The sequence below is a fragment of the Dreissena polymorpha genome, chromosome 4 (genome assembly GCF_020536995.1).
Source record: "Dreissena polymorpha isolate Duluth1 chromosome 4, UMN_Dpol_1.0, whole genome shotgun sequence".
In the NCBI taxonomy this organism is placed as follows: domain Eukaryota; kingdom Metazoa; phylum Mollusca; class Bivalvia; order Myida; family Dreissenidae; genus Dreissena; species Dreissena polymorpha.
In genome coordinates this window covers 117,652,127-117,671,484 of record NC_068358.1, presented here as the reverse complement: position 1 = coordinate 117,671,484, position 19,358 = coordinate 117,652,127, and the positions used below count along the sequence as shown (strand labels likewise).

At 36.6% G+C, this 19,358-nt stretch overlaps 1 protein-coding gene across 1 annotated transcript in view; it reads right to left on the bottom strand.

Moving 5' to 3' along the window:
- Positions 1 to 894: 894 nt before the first annotated feature.
- LOC127879647 (DIS3-like exonuclease 1) overlaps positions 895 to 19,358 on the bottom strand; it is a 41,747-nt gene continuing 23,283 nt past the window's right edge. Inside the window, 9 exon segments of the mRNA XM_052426627.1 lie at positions 895 to 1,313; positions 2,043 to 2,177; positions 2,522 to 2,693; positions 3,903 to 4,045; positions 6,466 to 6,573; positions 7,516 to 7,665; positions 9,927 to 10,079; positions 10,710 to 10,805; positions 12,007 to 12,163. Of these exon segments, the coding sequence (XP_052282587.1) occupies positions 1,155 to 1,313; positions 2,043 to 2,177; positions 2,522 to 2,693; positions 3,903 to 4,045; positions 6,466 to 6,573; positions 7,516 to 7,665; positions 9,927 to 10,079; positions 10,710 to 10,805; positions 12,007 to 12,163 (1,273 nt within the window). The 3' untranslated portion in view covers positions 895 to 1,154.

The following is a 19,358-nucleotide window of genomic DNA, read 5'->3' as shown; positions in this document are numbered from 1 at the left end:
TCAATTTTTTAAGGAAAAACGAAGTGGGTGTAAAGGGCAAGCAGCACCCATAAAATTAAAAGTAAAATAATACAAACATCTTTTTTTAATCATTCTTAAAATAAACTTTTTTATTGAGATACTTAAAGACTTTTATTAGTGACACTTGTATACCCGGTACACATTTTGGTTTAAGTTTTAAAATGTCATAAATTTGTCATTTGAGTCTTTAAAGTACTTCCATTTTATGCACATGGGGTTTTTGAATATTTTTTTCCAGATCTTGTTTCTGCTATCTATGTTGATTCATTTACTTCAATAAGGTTCACTACTCACTAGTGTGCGTTCTAGTTTCATTATATAAACTTTATGCCGAGATTTAACACAACTTGTGTTCTTCCTTCAGTAATGAATTCCCTTTTCAGCCACTAAAAACTACATTTTTCTCTCTACATGATTGATACCCATCAGTGTCAAAAAACGCATGACTGAAATAAGATATTCGTTGGTTACAAAATAATGCATTCTTCATATCATTAATTTTGACAAATCTCTGCTTATGAAATGCCGTTGCAATCCATTTGCAAATAACGTAGTCATGGCCCTTTTTGACTTATGCCTACTTTGGTGTCTAGAGCCACATCTTGGATCAGAACTCATTGAACATTGGTATGAGTGTATATATATCGATACGAGAATTATGCACTTGAAATTGCGATTCAAACTACTTAAAATTGCAATCAAACTATCTTTTTAAATAGGTTTATCTGTCTTCCGCTTTTTCTCCTATAACATACAAACAACAGTCATGAAACTAACCACAGTTCTTCTCAATTTCTGGGTCACATGCAAGACCCATAACCCTTGAGGCCAGGTCATGGTCACACATACACTTAAATACAAGAACAAATTAAGTTTAATTTTCTCCATTTATCTGTAAGAAAACGCATTAAAACCATTCCACTAATATGGTAAAAAACCATTCCACTAATATGGTAAATCAAATTTAATTTTTTTCCATACATAAGATAATATTGTTTTGAGAGATCATGTCACTGATTTCATAGCTGTTGTTGTCAGTTCTGAAAACAGCTCAAAGAGACTGGTAGTGAATTGCCCTCCTCTAATATGGTAAATCAAATGTGTTTCCTTTTACATAATGTTGTTTGGAGGAATCAAGTCACTGATTTCATAGCTGTTGTCTTTAGTTCTGAAAACAGCTTATAGAGACTGGAAGTGGATTGCCCATACTCCTGCTTCAGTTGCTGAAAGTTGGGCCCAAGGTCGTACGATTCCAACTGCAGCCTCTTCTCAACTGCTTCACTTGTGACTTCCTGAATGAAACAACAGCAACTATACTTTACTAGACATACGAAGACTCCTCTAAAACTTTAGAACAAAAAAATATCCAAAATTTTCCAAAACGTATACAGAGTGATGCAACCATAATGGCTAGACTCACATGTTCCTTGTATCCGGAGACATTTATTGCTGCTAGTCAAGAAAGAGTTGAGCCCTTCCATCCCCACACATTTCAAATATTAACATTCAATGATAACATTAATTAAATAACTTCAACATCCCCAAACTCAATCCAACAAGTGAATACTGTCATACCCTGATGCTATGCACAAAATGACTTATTAAATTTATTTGCATGAGTAGCACAATATTCATACTCAGTCTTGTTTATGCACTTATTTCACAAGATAAATGAGAAAACAGTTAACACCTGTTTAGATGGGTACTCTGTCAAGTATTGTAAACTGATTCTAAAATGCAAATTATTGTATTCATCATAGCAATACTTTCAAATATTCATTCAAAAAGGTCAGTGTCTGAGTTTAGTCACAGGTATTGGGCACGTGGCCAAGTCACTTTAACACTATCAATATGTCGTAAAACAACTTATTTCATCAAAAAATTAAATAAAAAAATTCTGATATATTATTATATCAGATTTAAAAAAATATTTTTTTTGTGATGAAAAAGTTGTTTTATGACATATTGATAGTGTTAAAGTGACTTGGCCACGCTCCCAATACCTGTGAGTTTAGTTATACCTGAATGATGGATGCCTTCGTCTGTTTTGCAACGTCTTCCATGCTTGCTGCTGGCTTCTTAAGAGGCATATTGGACACAAGCTCTAGACGCAGCGATGATGCGTGTGCCCAGGAATCCTGAAGGCTTAGCTTAACCTGGCAATAAAAACCATATGTGTGCTTATCTGATCATTCTAGCGTTGCTAATCACTTCTTTCGGTATGAACGTTAATATCCTACAAATGTCTTTTGTCTGAAAACTGGCAAGAATTTTATGTTTGTTAAGAATAACTTGTTTTCCTATTTTCTTTTACCACCTTAACGCACAAGAAACACCTTTGAACATTAAGATAGAATTTCGAACTCTTTAATATTAAAAATATGTGGATTTAATTTAAGGATTAGTTAAAAATTGAGTGCTTACATTTGTAGTTTTATGAACTGTTTTGTTGATTCTTTTCGTGTCTCGTACATTTCACTTTGTATGAACTAGAGCCTACCGTGATGTGGTTCAGCAGGTCATACTTCTGCTGACCCAGGACACTGTCCACTATGATGTGGGTGTTCTGTTTGATGAGCTGACCACTGCTCCACACAGGGGAACCAGTGTCCGGCAGATACAACACCTCCCCCTGTTTACTCCTCAAGTACACTGGGCCCTTTATACCATACCTGCGTAAAAAACAGCAAGAGATTATTTATTAACGATTGGTCAGTGTCAGCTCATGTACTATTTAAAATAACCCCGGGTATTCTTAAGAATACTACAATGTACCCCAGGTACGGAAATTACGCAAATAGGCACCTGGGCATACTCTCGTGTTTTTTTAGTATATTTTCCGTTCTCTGTGTTCTTTGGAGTATACTCAAGAGTACCCAGGGTTCTTTTGAGTAGAACCTGAGCGCACAACCACCAATTGAGCTTTATTTACAGGTTTTACATTTACATAATCATGATCAATGGTAGTTGCAGTGTATATCAAAATCAGACTCTAATTCCCCATTTTGCTTTTTATAATTGTCTGATTTTAATGAATATAATAGATATAGGACATATGGGTGGACAGACAGACAATTACTTTATTAAGACTTGCACAAAAGTACATGGACTTCATAATAAAAAATACACACTTTCTGTCTTTGAATGCGAATAATGACACAACATTATATAACATAAAAGTCAATTCAAATACAAATAAAAGCACAATATATGGTAAGAACATGTAAGTTCCATCCGTTGGGTTAAATAAAAAAAAGTATTACCGGTATTTAGGATTGTATCACTTATAACTAGACAATATAGGTATTGTATTTCTGTAAAAGAGTCTATTTATATCTATATTCAAATTTCACTCTACAAGTCTTGTCCCTAAGATGGAATCTGCAGACATGAGTACTGGAAACTATGTGTAAGACATGTATGAGGTCACAATGGTGCGATGGCTACGATATCGACCTACAACTGAGAGATCAACGGTTCGATCCCCAGTCAGGTAGCTTTTTCAGGATCTATGAAAAAGCACATGTATATATTGTTAATTCATTCATGGGCAAATGATTTAAATATTCATCATCATCAATTTACTAGTGCAGATGGTATGGGTTCCAAACTGAACATTATGTACAAGAGTACATTACTAGAGGAATTCATTCAAATTGACAACAAAACTTTCACTTCAGATAAATAAATATACACTCTGCAGGACTGTCACACATTAAAACGAACACAAAACAATTAAACTTTCTCGTATAATCACAAATATAAACGAATCAAAGGCTCACGAAATAACAATTCCTGAGCCGTAGTATATTTTAAACACGGTAATAAATGCCAATTTATGTTATATCCTATACATCCAACTTTCCATGAAATTAAATTACCTTGGAATAAATACAAGAAGACCGTTTAGTCGTAACTGGAAAATGATTGCATCAACTACACAGTTCTCATCATCAGTGCCATGACTACGGAAATAGAGGCACTGGAAGAGTTCTTGGGACTCGCGCTGGGCGTATTGTGATGACTGTAAGAGGAACAAGAGCTGTCTCCATAGGATGACATATGCCCCCAAAAAACGCTTTGATAGATACATCTCAAGCAACATAGAAGTTATGAGCATTTTTCGAAACCTAAACGGACCCTAAGTTCAAGGTTAAGGTCAAAAGGGTCAAAAACTGTGTGCGTATGGAAAGGCCTTGTCCATAAACACATGCATACCAATAACAAGGTTACATCTGAAGCGACATAGAAGTTATGAGCAATTTTCGATACCTAAACCCAGATTTCGAAACATAAATGCGGACCCTAAGTTCATGGTCAAGGTCAAACGGGACAAATTTGTGTGCGTATGGAAAGGCCTTGTCCATAAACACATGCATACCAATAACAAGGTTACATCTGAAGCGACATAGAAGTTATGAGCATTTTTCTATACCTTAACTCAGATTTTGAAACCTAAACCCGGACCCTAACTTCAAGGTCAAGGTCAAAAGGGTCAAAATTTGTGTGCATATGGAAAGGCCTTGTCCATATACACATGCATACGAAATATGAAGGTTACATCTGAAGGGACATAGAAGTTATGAGCATTTTTCGATACCTAAAACCAGATTTTGAAACCTAAACGCGGACCCTAAGTTTAAGGTCAAAGGGGTCAAAACTGTGTGCGTATGGCAAGGCCTTGTCCATATCCACATGCATACCAAATATGATGGTTATATCTGAAGTGACATAGAAGTTATGAGCATTTTTCAAACCTAAACGCAGATTTGGAAACCAAAACACAGACCCTTAGTTCAATGTCAAGGTCAAAGGGGTCAAAATTTGTGTGTGCATGGAAAGGCCTTGTCCATAAACACATGCATGCCTATTATGAAGGTTAAATCTGAAGCGACATAAAAGTTTTGAGCATTTTTTGATACCTAAACCCAGATTTCGAAACCTAAATGCGGACCCTAAGTTCAAGGTCAAAGGGGTCAAAAATTGTGTGCGTATGGATAGGCCTTTTCCATAAACACATGCATACCAATAACAAGGTTAAGTCTGAAGCGACATAGAAGTTATGAGCATTTTTTGATACCTTAACCCAGATTTTGAAACCTAAACGCGGACCCGTAGTAAAAGGTCAAGGTCAAAAGGGTCAAAATTTGTGTGCGTATGGAAAGGCCTTGTCCATATACACATGCATACCAAATATGAAGGTTACATCTGAAGGGACATAGAAGTTATGAGCATTTTTCGATACCTAAACCCAGATTTTGAAACCTAAACGCGCACCCTAAGTTCAAGGTCAAGCTCAAAGAGGTCAAAAATTGTGTGCGTATGGAAAGGCCTTTTTCATATACACATGCAAACAAAAGATGAAAGATACATGTGAAGCGACATAGAAGTTATGAGCATTTTTAGATACCTAAACGCAGATTTCGAAACCTACACGCGGACCCTAAGTTCAAGGTCAAGGTCAAAGGGGACACAATTTTTGTGCGTATGGAAAGGCCTTGTCCATATACCAAATATGAAGGATACATCTGAAGGGACATAGACGTTATGAGCATTTTTTTTTTAAATGTGATGGACAGACAGACAGACGGACAGTGCAATCACTATATGCCACCTTTGGGGGCATAAAAATGCCATGATACAATTGAATGACAGGCAAGTTTAGAGCTAGAATCCACACAAAATAGTTCACTTCATTTTACAAGGGCTTTCATTGTATTTAATAATGTAGGGCTGTTGATTGTGTTTCTTTACTCTTCTTATAAAAATTGTGTTGGTATAAAGGTCACTGAATATTGGTGGGGTTTGAAAAAAACTTGGCAAGGAATGGACTTTACACTTGCTACACCACCATCGCTTACATTTTGTTAAATAATTTCATAGTTTTAATCAGCTTTTACATTTAAAGAAACAATATTATTTAATTACAAAATCATTATTTTATATCGATTTAAAGGCCTGACATGGCGAGAAAGATGTCTGTTTGGTTTGATTTCTTCAAAGTATTTTTTTTCTAACATTTATTTTGACTGTGACTTAAATTTAAGAAATGTTTTCCACAACTTTCAAAATTTACATCATTTTTGTTTGAATTTTTTTAAGTTACGCAATAAATAAAGAATAAAAAATGGTTTGGCATTTAAGTATTATTTGCATTTTCCCCTGGAAATTCACAATGAAAAGTATGAACCGAAGAAATGCAACTGAAAATACAAATGTATGTAATTTTGCTACAAAAATGGTTTTGTTAAAAAAAAAATCTGAAAAAAATTAATGCCTGTTTTAAGCGACTGAAATTCAACTTATCTGAAGCAGCTAAGCCATATGGACAAAACTTCTATTACATGTTAGTTCTTTAGTCACTCCTTCCATGTTTGTGATAAACGATTAAAAACATATTGTGATAAAATGAAATACGATTTTTAAAATGATTCTATGGAATACTCTGTGTTTTTTGTTGATGTGTTGTGAGAGATTATCAAGTTCTGTGCAGTTGGGGAGGTTCAATGTGTCACCATCCCTGGCCACCGCTGCAAGTAACTGACGATGTACCTGGCAAAAACAAAAAACACCTGTAAAACCAGACCTGTTAATGTAGTATTAAAGAACCAATTAATAAACTCAAAACTAAGATAAGGACCTAAAGTTAAGCTAAATTAATTGTTTGTTGGCAAATATTCTTTGTATTGATTTTTCTTATTTATGTTAGAAACGTTTGATATTTTATTATTCTAATAAATGTTGTGATAAATTGTATGGTCACGTGTTTACTCTTTAGTCACAATTCTTAAAACTGTTGATTAAAACAGGGATTGATTCATCGTACATGTTTTTGTTAATAGTCTGACCAATAAAAGCAACTGATTGGAAGCCTTAGGGGAATACATACTAGCCAAGGAAACAGTCATTGATACATGTGTATGAACTAAACAACATACAACTTTTTTACTTGTTGATATCCGGTGACGTCAATATTGGTTTAAACTGTGGTTGAAAACCATCCAACAATTTTGCTTAAGGGGCAAATTATTGGTATTTAATGTACATACAATTTTCAAGATAAACAACTTTGATGTACATTACTGCATTCACATTTCACTCATCTCACCAGGCCAATGTGACTTCTCAATTCTTAGTACCAATTTATGTATATACATGCCTTGTTTTTTTAGACTGAAACTATTAAACTTAAAAAGATTCAGAAAATACAACAATTTTATGCTCAATCCTTGCTGTTTGTGTATTTTAATCCTTTAAAATCAAGGGAATAAAGACATGTTACAGCTCCTGCATTTTAACACAACACTCTTCATATCATGAGTCAATTTGTTTCATACTTAAACTTGAATTTGTTTTGCAAGTTAAATGATAACAAAAACGTATGTTCACTTCTTTATCTTGTCCCAAAGGACTTGTTAAATCAGAAATGGAAAGCATTCAACCCTTTAGCTCAATATCACGTCCAAGTTTCCAAGCCAAACAGAAATCCCTTACAATGATATCGGCATATCGCCTGATTGGAGATGTGAAATGCGTGTACAAGTCCAGAGCCAGGCCGTAATGGAAGAACTGGTCATGGGCCAGGATGCCTGTACAGAAGTAGGCCGCATTGGACATCGCATGGGTAGCAAGCATTCTCATGATCTGCAAGTAGGATAATGCATTTCTTAAGATTTTGTCTTACAACGCAAAGAATTATTGAACATGCATTTCTTCCGGTAATGTCTCAAAGCGTATAGGACACAAGAAAAATATTTTCTATAACTCATGTTTAAAAAGGCTGCACAGAAACATACACATGATAATTTTAAGTTATTTTAAACATAACAAAATGAATTTATTTGGGTGATGAATTAAGCCAAAAAGTCATACAGAAACTGATCTTCTTTGGATAATCATAAATGTCACAAAAGTGAAAGCAGTAAAATATATTTATATATTTACTGTCTTTAAAATGAAGAATAATAAAAATACATCAATAGCTAATGCCCTCGCAATGAAGACAGAGGGGCAATGCATTTCTTAAATAAATCTCTAAAAAACATCTCAACAGATAAAAAAGAAGAAAAATGCATTTCTCTGTCAAAACTAAATATGTTAAAAATTGCAATTCTTCAGTTTATAGATAAAAAATGTAAAGTGAAGACAAGAAGAAAAATGCATTTATTCTTGTAATGTCTAAAAAGGAAAGACAATATACTGAGCAATTCTTATTATTCATGATCCATTTATTTTCATTTATTTGTTGGTAGACCATTTAACAAATTTAAGGTACCAACCAAAAAATTTCTGAACGTATTTTTTTATACCAAACAACAGCCAGCACAAAGGGCATTATCCAACAAAATCAGTCGCTTAATCAATACCAGACACCAGTTATAACCACATACCCAAATTTTTACAAAATCACAAATCCAAGAATTTATGTGTCTGCAAAATCATCATTTTTTTATTAATCTTAACATTTTATGCTGATGGTTATACAAACAACTATACTTTCATGTAAAGGACCTTTTATATTTGTTATGAATCAAATAAAAATATTTTTCATTAGGATTAAAGATAGATTCGAAAACAATTGTCATATGTTATACATTCAAAATTAATGAAAATAACCAAATGGGGAAAATTTGTAATCAAACAATTAATTAATATGGTTATACACCACAAGAATCAATACTTATTATTTACAAAGTTTTAAATTAAAATAATATGAATTCATTTTAAGTAAGAAAACATTTTTTTAATTAATATGCATACATTAACATTTCCATAAGGGCTATTCATAATTAAAACTTAAATGAAGAATACCATTTCAATATACATGATGAAATAGAAATTCATCTTGTAGCCAGGGGACCTACCAAAAACCACAAACAAGTTAGAAAGAGGGATGAGGCATATAGTATAGGCATGTAGTCAGTCAGTGGGATGAGGCATATAGTATAGGGATGTAGTCAGTCGTCTTTCATCAGAAAACCATTAATATGATTGATTGTTTGACTACTCTAGGTTGCCCCAACCTTTTCTAAGGATGGATTGACAGGAAACATGCTATTTCCAAGTATTTTGAAGGATGGGTTGGCAGGAAACATACTATTTCCATGTATCATTTTAATTTTTGTCGCTGAAAACATAGTAAACAACACGTTTTCACTAATAACTAATGGCCAAAGTCACAAACATTCCTAAATGATCTTAGTAATAACAAAAATTAAAAACACAAGCAATGTTTTATAAAGTTGTTTATTGCTAAACACAGGATATCCAATCATGATGATTTAATCATATAGTACTAAGAAATCTTAATCATTTTCCAAATGCTTATTATTAGGAAATACCTCCAAAAGTGTAAATATTTGCTTCATTTGATTTTTTTCCTGAAATTTCAGTAACCATTTAAAGATTTAAGTAGCCAATTAGAAATATTAGTAGCCATTGGCTATTTTTTCAACTGGTGACTACCATAGAGTATCTTCTCAATATAGAAATACTAGAAAAAGTCTACTAATAAGTTCACATAATATTCTTAATAGGGAAGATTTTTAGTTAAAGATTTCTTTTTTGAAAGGATAGCGGGGATAGAGCAATAACAAGAGCTGTCACCATAGGATGACTTATGCCCCCTATAAACGCTTGACAGAAGTTATGAGCTTTTTTCGAAACCTAAACGCAGATTTTGAAACCTAAACGGGGACCCTAAGTTCAAGGTCAAGGTCAAAATTTGTGTGTGTATGGAAAGGCCTTGTCAATATACACACGCATGCCAAATAAGAAATTGCTCTCTGAAGCGACATAGAAGTTATGAGCATTATTCGAAACCTAAACGCAAAGTGTGACGGACAGACAGACGGGCAGTCCGATCACTATATGCCCTCCTTTGGGGGCATAAAAAGCATGTTTACTTTGTTAACAGTGGAATCTTCAGGGTCAACACACTGGTCCAAGGAGGACGCCAGGATCTTGTTGGTTGACGTCCGTACTTCAAATCCCCTGGACATTGCACAGTGGTGAAGGTTTGCAAACTGCTCTTCCTTAGGCAGAGGGTGATGGCGCAGCTGTGAAATAATGATACTGATTTAAGGTACGTTTAATGTTGTGAAATTCTCTACTAATAAATCAACGGCCCAGCATCAAACTATCCAGTCTGATATGTTTAGAAGATAAGTAGTTTTCCATACAACCCCCAATCAACATTATTATCAAGAATGATTAAATAAATTCATCTTTTGTTCTCGTTCTTTAAGAAAAATGTTATTTACAGAATTTGCTTAAATCAACATAGTACATGTTTATAATATATATATGAATCATAAGAAGCATGGAAAGTTAGTGAAGGGAAATTACTCTGTTGAAAAATTCACATACATTGTATAAGGCAAAGACAGAAAGTAACTAACAAATGAATAATAATTAACCCTTTCAGTGCTGGAACCTAATTTTGAAGGCCTTTGCAAACAGTTTGGATCCAGATGAGACGCCACAGAATGCTTGGATCCCATCAGGATCCAAACTGTTTGCTATTGTGATAATATTCTTTGAAAAAGAATCGAAGAAAATGCTTATTTTAGAAATTCAGCAGACGACAAATTTCCCAGCAAGGAAAATTAAAGGGTTAACAAGAAATTGAAATAAGCTAAAGTAACACATTTTACAAAATACTGATACACTAATAGGGATGAACATACCAATGCTTGGGTTGGGAAGACCTCTGCTATCTTCTTCGCGACCCAATGGTTGGCAAATATCATGCACTCTGCGATAGTGTCATGGATCTCCAGGTGCTAGGGAGCAAAGATGAAGACTATTATAATTTATACGTGTATATAGAATTAAACGGGAAACTATAAAAACATTGAACTACCCACCTGCAACTATCGGGCAAAAATTCACCATGACTTGATAGATGTGTCACAGACATGGACTTGGCTTCAAAGAACATATTTGGACACACGCAAATGGCATGTTGCCAACATTCAATGTAAAAAAAGAACATTATATTTTATCATTTACAAATGGCAAAGCCAAGAACAAGCTAAATGATGCCCATAATTTACCATTGACCTGTTGGCACATCAATTTTGACCTTTGAGCTAGAGGCACAAGTTTTGCTCTTATAATTTTTTTCACATTTGAATATTTAGGAAATGATTTTAAAACTGCCTTCTGATATAACAGACTGTAAGTGCATTTCCTATCATTTTACGTCATACATAATTATAGTTCTTTATTGCTAAGCTGGGTAATACGCTGCTTTTATTATTCAGTGATGTTAAATGACGTCAAGGAAAAACGTAAAATGACTTCCTTAAATGAAGTATAACACACTTTCAGCCTGTTATCATGGTTAACAAACATAACGGACAAACCCATAACAAAACAGATAAACCTGGCAGCAACATGCAATCAACACGGCGCTTGCATGGACTGTCCCAGAAAAGCTACCTTCTATTATGGACCAGCATGGCATAGGCGCTGATTGCCCCAGATAAACACAGACAGAAATTTCATCTACATGGACAATCCCTGACCTTCACGATGACATGGAAAACAGGCCAACAATGCAGACAAACACAATTTTCCCCTGAACGTAATTAACTTGAATAAAGTAGGTTAATTTTTGGTGATTCCATCATTTTGCAATCAGATCTTACATCCAACACAAGTAACAGTAACAATAAGCAATTAATTTATATCCAACACCAATTTTATGTTGTTTATTGATGGGTGCAGAACTAAAAGAAAACCAAGGGAAATAACTAATCTAAGAATGTCTTAAGTGATGGATCTTGTTCATAGCACTTTTCCTCATTAATATCTATACACCCAAGAAGTTTCATATTAAAATCTTAAATAGTTTTTTAGATAAAGCCCTGACAAGTTTGTGAAAGACTAACAGACTGAAATATGGACAGACAGACTGATTGACAGACAACATTGAAACTATATCCCGCCACCTTTGTCAGGTGATAGTGAGTGCCATACCTGTTTGGGGTTAAGGTTCTCAATGCTCTTTGTCTCAGACAGTTGAACCTGGACCTCCACACTCTCCAGTTCAAGAGCCCCACCCTTGACCCGCCGGGCTTTCAGACCCCGGGCAATTCCCATCAGCTGGTCTATTGCCCCACGCAACTCTTGAACCCTGTGAGAATATACTCAAACTTTTATTTATTAATTTGTCTGATAATAATAAATCTGTTGCTAATATTTTGTCTTGTTTAAATTAAATGGTATTGTATTTTTATCATCATTTTCAGTTGTTTTTTTACCATGCCAGGAAAGGGGCCAAGTCCCTTATGATTGTAAAAAATTGTCTCGTTTTGAGTACAATTGGTAATTTTGTTGTTTTTTGCTAACAAATACTTTAAAATTGATTATATAATTGTGTTGCATATTATGTTTACTAAAGTTCAACTTATAAAGCTTGTTAATTTTACTTTTGCCAAAAAGTCTACATGCTGTGATGTGAAATTTTCAAAAAAGACATTATTATTGTTTAAAAGAGTTAAACAATAAACTAAAGAGAATAATAAAACAGGGTGTTCATTTTAAATATGCAACATGATTACACATTTTAAATGGAGATTTTGTAAACAAAATATGAAAACATTCAACAACTCAAATGCATAAAGATTCCCCTCAAGCCATATCAAACAGAAGATTCAACCTAACATTTTACTGACTACACCTTGTAATTACATTCATACCAATAACATTAGGTGGGACACGTGTATTTATGACAAATTTTTGCGGTTATAAGGAAGAGGTGTGATAACATGTATATCAATATATGAAAACAACTGTAATACATTTTTTTTTACACTTGTCACCAAATATTTATTGAAAAGCAATAACAGTAGCTGTAAGTGCTAGTAGTGTTGGTGGTTGTGGTGATGGTGTTGGCAGAGGTAGAGGCGTTGGTAGCAGTGGTGGTGTTGGCAGTGGCGGCAGTAGTGTCAGTGGTAGTAGTAGAAGTAGTAGTCGTAGTAGTAGTAGTAGTAATAGTAGTAGTCGTAGTAGTAGTAGTAGTAGTAGTAGTAGTAGAAGTAGTAGTAGTAGTAGTAGTAGTAGTAGTAGTAGTAGTAGTAGCAGTAGTAGAAGTAGTAGTAGTCGTAGTCTTAGTCGTCGTCGCAGAAGCAGTAGCAGTAGCAGTAGTAGTAGTAGTAGAAGTAGTAGTAGTAAGGTGCGTGAAGTTGACATGGACAATCGACATTAATTTGAATATCAAGCTGGGACTAATGTCCAGCCAGGTCTGACATCCACATTCGGCAAAAGTCTCCAATATCGAGCTGGGGCGAATGTCGAGCAGGCTCTGACATCAACTTTCGGCAAAAGTCCCGAATATCCAGCTGGGACAATGTCGAGCCAGCTCTGACATCGACATTCAGCAAAAGTCCCAAATATAGAGCTTGGGCAAATGTTAAGCCAGCTCTGACATCAACATTCGGTACTAGTCTCAAATATTGAGCTGGAGTGAATGCCTTGCAAGCTCTGACATTGACATTCAGCACTAGTCCCGAATATTGAGCTGGAAAGAATTTCGAGCCAGCTCTAACATAGACATTCAGCAAAAGTCCCAAATATCGAGCTAGGACGAATGTCGAGCCAGCTCTGACATCAACATTCGGCAAAAGTCCCGCATATCGAGCTGGGGCGAATGTCGAGCCAGCTCTGACATTGACATTCTGCAAAAGTCCCGAATATCAAGCTGGGGAAAATGTCTAGCCAGCTCTGACATCGACATAAGGCAAAAGTCCCGAATATCAAGCTGGGGCGAATGTCGAGCAAGCTCTGACATCTACATTCAGCAAAATGTCCTAATATCGAGCTGGGGAAAATGTCAAGCCAGCTCTGACATTCGGCACTAGTCTCGAATATCTAGCTGGAGGGAATGTCGAGCCAGCTCTAACATCTACATTCGGCACTAGTTCAGAATATCGAGCTGGGGTGAATGTCTAGCTAGCTCTTACATCGACATTCGGTACTTGTTCGAATATCGAGCTGGGGCGAATGTTGAGCCAGCTCTGACATCAAGATTCGGCTTAAGTCCCGAACATCGAGCAGGGGTAAATGTCGAGCAAGCTCTAAACATCGACATTCAGCACTAGTCTTCAATATTGAACTGGAGCAAATGTCGTGCCAGCTCTGACATCGACATTCGGAACTGGTACTGAATATGAGTTTGGGCGAATGTCTAGCAAGCTCCTACATCGACATTCGGCACTAGTCACAAATATTGAGCTAGGGCGTATGTTGAGCCAGCTCTTACATCGACACTTGGCACTAGTCCCGAATATCGAGCTGGAGTGAATGTCTTGCCAGTTCTGACATCGACATTCTGCACTAGTCTCAAATATTTAGCTGGAGCAAATGTCGAGCCAGCTCTAACATTGACATTCTGCACTAGTCCAGAATATCGAGCTGGGATGAATGTCTAGCAAGCTATGACATCAACATTCGGTACTAGTCATGAATATCGAGCTGGGGCGAATGTTGAGTAAGCTCTGACATCGACATTCAGCACTAGTCTTAAATATCGAGCTGGAGCAAATGTAGAGCCAGCTCTGACATCGACATTCAGAACTGGTACTGAATATTGGGGCGAATGTCTAGCCAGCTCTGACACTAACATTCGGCAAAAGTCCCGAATATCGAGCAGGGGCAAATGTCGAGTAAGCTGTGACATCGACATTCAGCACGAGTCTTGAATAGAAATCACAAACTCGGAGTATGTCTATAACTATGATATGTATTGATATGAAAGTGCTTTTAGTATATATAGGTATAATTGAATTGGTTTGTATTGTTTGTAACATACTATTCCACTTAAAATGACCATCAAAGAACATCAAAGCTGTGCTTTTACTCAATTTTTCAATAGACAGACAGACAGATTTAATGATATCAATTAATTAAAGAAAAATTTCTATCAGGCACTTATAAAAACAAATATACCGTTAATCATATCTATTTTATTGGTAAAATTTGTTAGAGGCTTCCCTTAAAACAACCATCAAAGAACTTCAAAGCCTAGTGCTTTTACTCATGTATCCATATTTTCCCACTTGCATATTATTTGTGTTAATTTGCTCTTATTGGATCCAAATAAGTTCAACTTGTAATTTGATGGTACAATTGATTAATTAATATTTTAATCACTCAGGACTCAACTTACATCATTTTTTTTGTAAATCATTAATTATAATGACACATAAAATGCTCTCACTTTTAATACTTTTAATATTTAATACTAAAAAAAATGATAAAGTTATTTGATTTTTTCACATATCCTATTATTACAAATACCGGTAACTACTTTTAATATACATTATCATATTATGTAGACCTTTCACCCCCAAAATGGAAGTGAAATGTCTATGGGGGGAAACGTCTGGGGAGGAAACGGCTTGGGGGGGAAACGACTGTCATCTCTGCTCATTTGTCATCCAAATCCCCACGCAGAGTTGTCCTTCCTTGCTCTCACATACATGTAATGTAACCGATGTGCAAGAGATTGTTGTCATCTGAGTAGTGTGAGATATGCAAGACCGTGAATATCTTGAGATAAACCAAAAGTCTTGAATTTCTCACGTTACCCCCGTGAGACTTACAAACCCGCTGACAGTGAAAACCTTAAGACCGATGTCCAATACAAATAGCACTTAATTTATTTCAATTTTTGTTAATAGTAAAAGTACAAAAAGACTTTTTACATGAAGAGTGCAAAGAACTACTGTTTGGACTGTTGTTATTTACGGACATTATTGGTGAAAGTTATTAATGGTAAAAATGAAAACAGCCCGAGGAAAAACGGCCTCACAGGTGAAAACGGTCACTGTTTAAAATCTATGTTCTAAAAACAGACCTGAATTTTTATGAATATGTTTATACTTAAGTGTTACCACAAGTACACCTAAAACGTTTATATCTCACAAATTCACCCCAGCTTGATATTCTCTACTTTTGCCAAATGTCGATGTTAGAGCTTGCTCGACATTCGCCCCATCTCGATATTCAGGACTTTTGACAAATGTCGATGTCAGAGCTGGATTGACATTCCCCCTAGCTCCATATTCGAGACTAGTGCCCAATGTGGATGTCAGAGCTGGCTAGACATTCGCTCCAGCTCAATTTTCTGGACTAGTGCCGAATGTCATAGGAGTTGGCTCAACATACGCTATAGCTCGATTTTCGAGACTAGTGCCCAATGTTGATTTCAGAGCTAGCTCAACATTTGCCCCAGCTCAATATTCAGGACTTTTGCTATATATCGATGTCAGACCTGGCTTGACATTAGTCCCAGCTCGATATTCAGGACTTTTACAGAATGTCGATGACAGAACTGGCACGACATTCACCCCAGCTCATTATTTGGGACTTGTACAAATGTCCATGTCAGAGCTGGATCGACAATTTCCCCAGCTCAATATTCAGGACATTTGTCCAGCTCAATATTCAAGACTTTTGCCAAATGTTGATGTCAGAGCTGGCTAGACATTCCCCCCAGCTCGATATTCGGGACTTTTGCTGAATGTCGATGTCAGAGCTGACTCGACATTCGTCCCAGCTGGGTTTTCGAGACTTTTGCTTAATGTCGATGTCAGAGCTGGCTCGACATTCACCCCAGCTTGATATTCAAGACTTTTGGCAAATGTCAATGTCAGAGCTGGCTAGACATTCGCCCCAGCTTGATATTCAGGACTTTTGCTGAAGGTTGATGTCAGAACTGGCTCGACATTCGCCCCAGCTCGATATTCAGGTAAATGCCGAAGGCGATTTCAGAGCTGGCTTGACATTTGCTCCAGCTTAATATTCGAGACTTTTGCCAAATGTCGGTGTCAGTGCTGGCTCGACATTCGACCCAGCTTGATATTCAGGACTTTTGCGGAATGTCTATGTCAGAGCTGGCTCGATATTCTTCCCAACTCAATATTCAAGACTTGTCGGCGATCGTATTGTTTATGCAAATCTACTTCGGTTGTTAGAAAGAAACATAAGTCAACCCGTTCGACCATTTACTACCGCTTTAACATACATGCCAGAAATTTTCAGGTCCAAATCAGGACATTCCATTACATTTTTTTGGGACATTTGACCAAAAAGCGGGAAACCTAAAACGATCAATCATGCCACCTTTACTGGAGTTATTAATCCGTTTATTACTTACAAAACCTCATTACTTCTGGCAAATATTGACAATAAATGTGTGTAAGAGTTTCATAAACACAGACGTTCTCTATTTTCCGGAATTTAACAGTCATGTGCATTATAGGGATGAATACATAACGTGAAATTAGGGCATGCCTCTATTTGAGTTCAATTTGGGACAGAGGAATGAGTAATCGTTCAACACGATGTGCGCGCATTGAGCACTGTTTTTATTCAACCAATCATCAATTAACTCTAAATTTAGATTGATGCAATACATAGAAATTATTTTAAGAAAATCAGTCTAAAACGAAAGTAAATTGATGTGAAACATCAATGTGTATCGGTTAGCGCTCAATTATTTTGATAAACAAAACTGGTGTTTTGACAGGTTTTTAAGCCTCAGATGGTATAATACACAAAGTACCACGTTATAGTATAATCTTTGGACTTGATTTTGGCCATGAAATACAAAAGCAGTCTGCTTTTAATGCACTATGATGCATCTCTCGCTAGCAATTAGCGACCCCTATCATAAAAAACACCATAGCGTGAATGCCCGATAAAATCAGTAATTTGCCGATATATCGCAGATATGGTGTCAAAAACAACTCTGGATCACTCGACTAGTAGACATGGTTTGTTAATAGGGGGCAATTGATGGATTAGCAATGGTAATTTAAGCCATACGGAGCTTGAATAGCGAATTTTAGTGTGGTCTTATATAACAATATGTCGATTTAACGAATGTCGGGACAAATTGTGTCAAAGCTGGACACCGGGACAAACACCCCAAAAGCAGAACTGTCCCGCCAAGATCGGGACATCTGGCATGTATGGTTTTTAATATTCAACTGGCCATTATAAAAACAATAACAATAATGATGACGTCTTAAAATGTGAACGTTCGCGCCGTCGGCGACGTCGCGCCAAAATCACAACATTCTCCCGGCCGCGAAAAGAAAACCAAAATGAATACATACAGAATTATAAACATAACAAACACTATTTCATAAGACAAGGCAATGTTAATTAGATATCACAACACAATATCCAATGTCTATCAAATCACTCTTAATAATTGAATTACAAAAAGAGATCTAGAAAATGTCGAGTGTTACAGTTTTTCCCTTTGATTTCCTTTCCCTTCTTTTCTTTTGTTTGTCTTTCTTTGGGGTCGTTGTAAGCGTGTATTTGTCCTCTACGTCTTTGAGCCGCGTGTTCCCCATCTATCCGAATGATCACCTCCAGAGCCATGTTGTATTTTCTATCGTAAATCGTCTGCGGCATTGCGGTTGCGAGCAATGGCGATGGCTCATCTTTCACGACTTCTGGGACCTCAAGAATGAGTTCAATTGCGGTTTCGTCTGTTATAACCCGGTCGCCGCCAGTTCTTCTCAGTAAGCTATCTGTTGAGTCCGCCTCGTATTCATAACTGTATTTCGATGTCGTCTGCTTCTGCAAATTCTTATTTGGCTCACCTTTGGTTTTAACTTTTTTCCTCACGCACTCTTCGAGTTTCTTCTTATTCTGTCGGTCGCCATGGTTTGGTTCCACTTCCAATCGCTTATAGTCAAACATGGCTCTGTCGGGAATGAGGTGATGAGGAACTTCCGATTTTGACCCATCCACTTCCGGTAATGAATAAAGCTGTCGCGGATCGGGAAAACTCTTTTTCCGCGTACGCAACCGTTGTCGTCGGCGATTATTAGTGTTCTCCATCTCGTCGACGTCAACCAGCGATAACCAGGGTTTGGTGAAGTAACTGTCAATAGTGGAGTCATCTGCGATTTCGACCGGAAGAGAAGTCAGAGGATCCGGAGGTTGAGACCGTGCCGCGCTTCTCCACCGTCTGCGGTTAGAGTAGGTTGGCTTAACGATTGGGGTGCCTTTCTTTTGGTTATCTTCATCACCGCTGCTGTTTTGGTCGCTCTCGTTACCGGACGATATCACATTACCGATCACCGTGACAGTACAGGAAGTCCCCATATGAACAAGACCCGACAGTAGGTAGCCTAGCTTTGACTTCACAGCTGTAGGACCGTTCCCGCGAATAACAGTGTCTTCAACCAAGTCCCAGTAGTGGTCTGCCCCAATCAGAACGGCAATGTCTAGCATTGGAATGACTGAGACTGGTTGGGCTAACTTCAACCGTCGGAGATAGGGAAATGTGACTGCAACTGACTAGA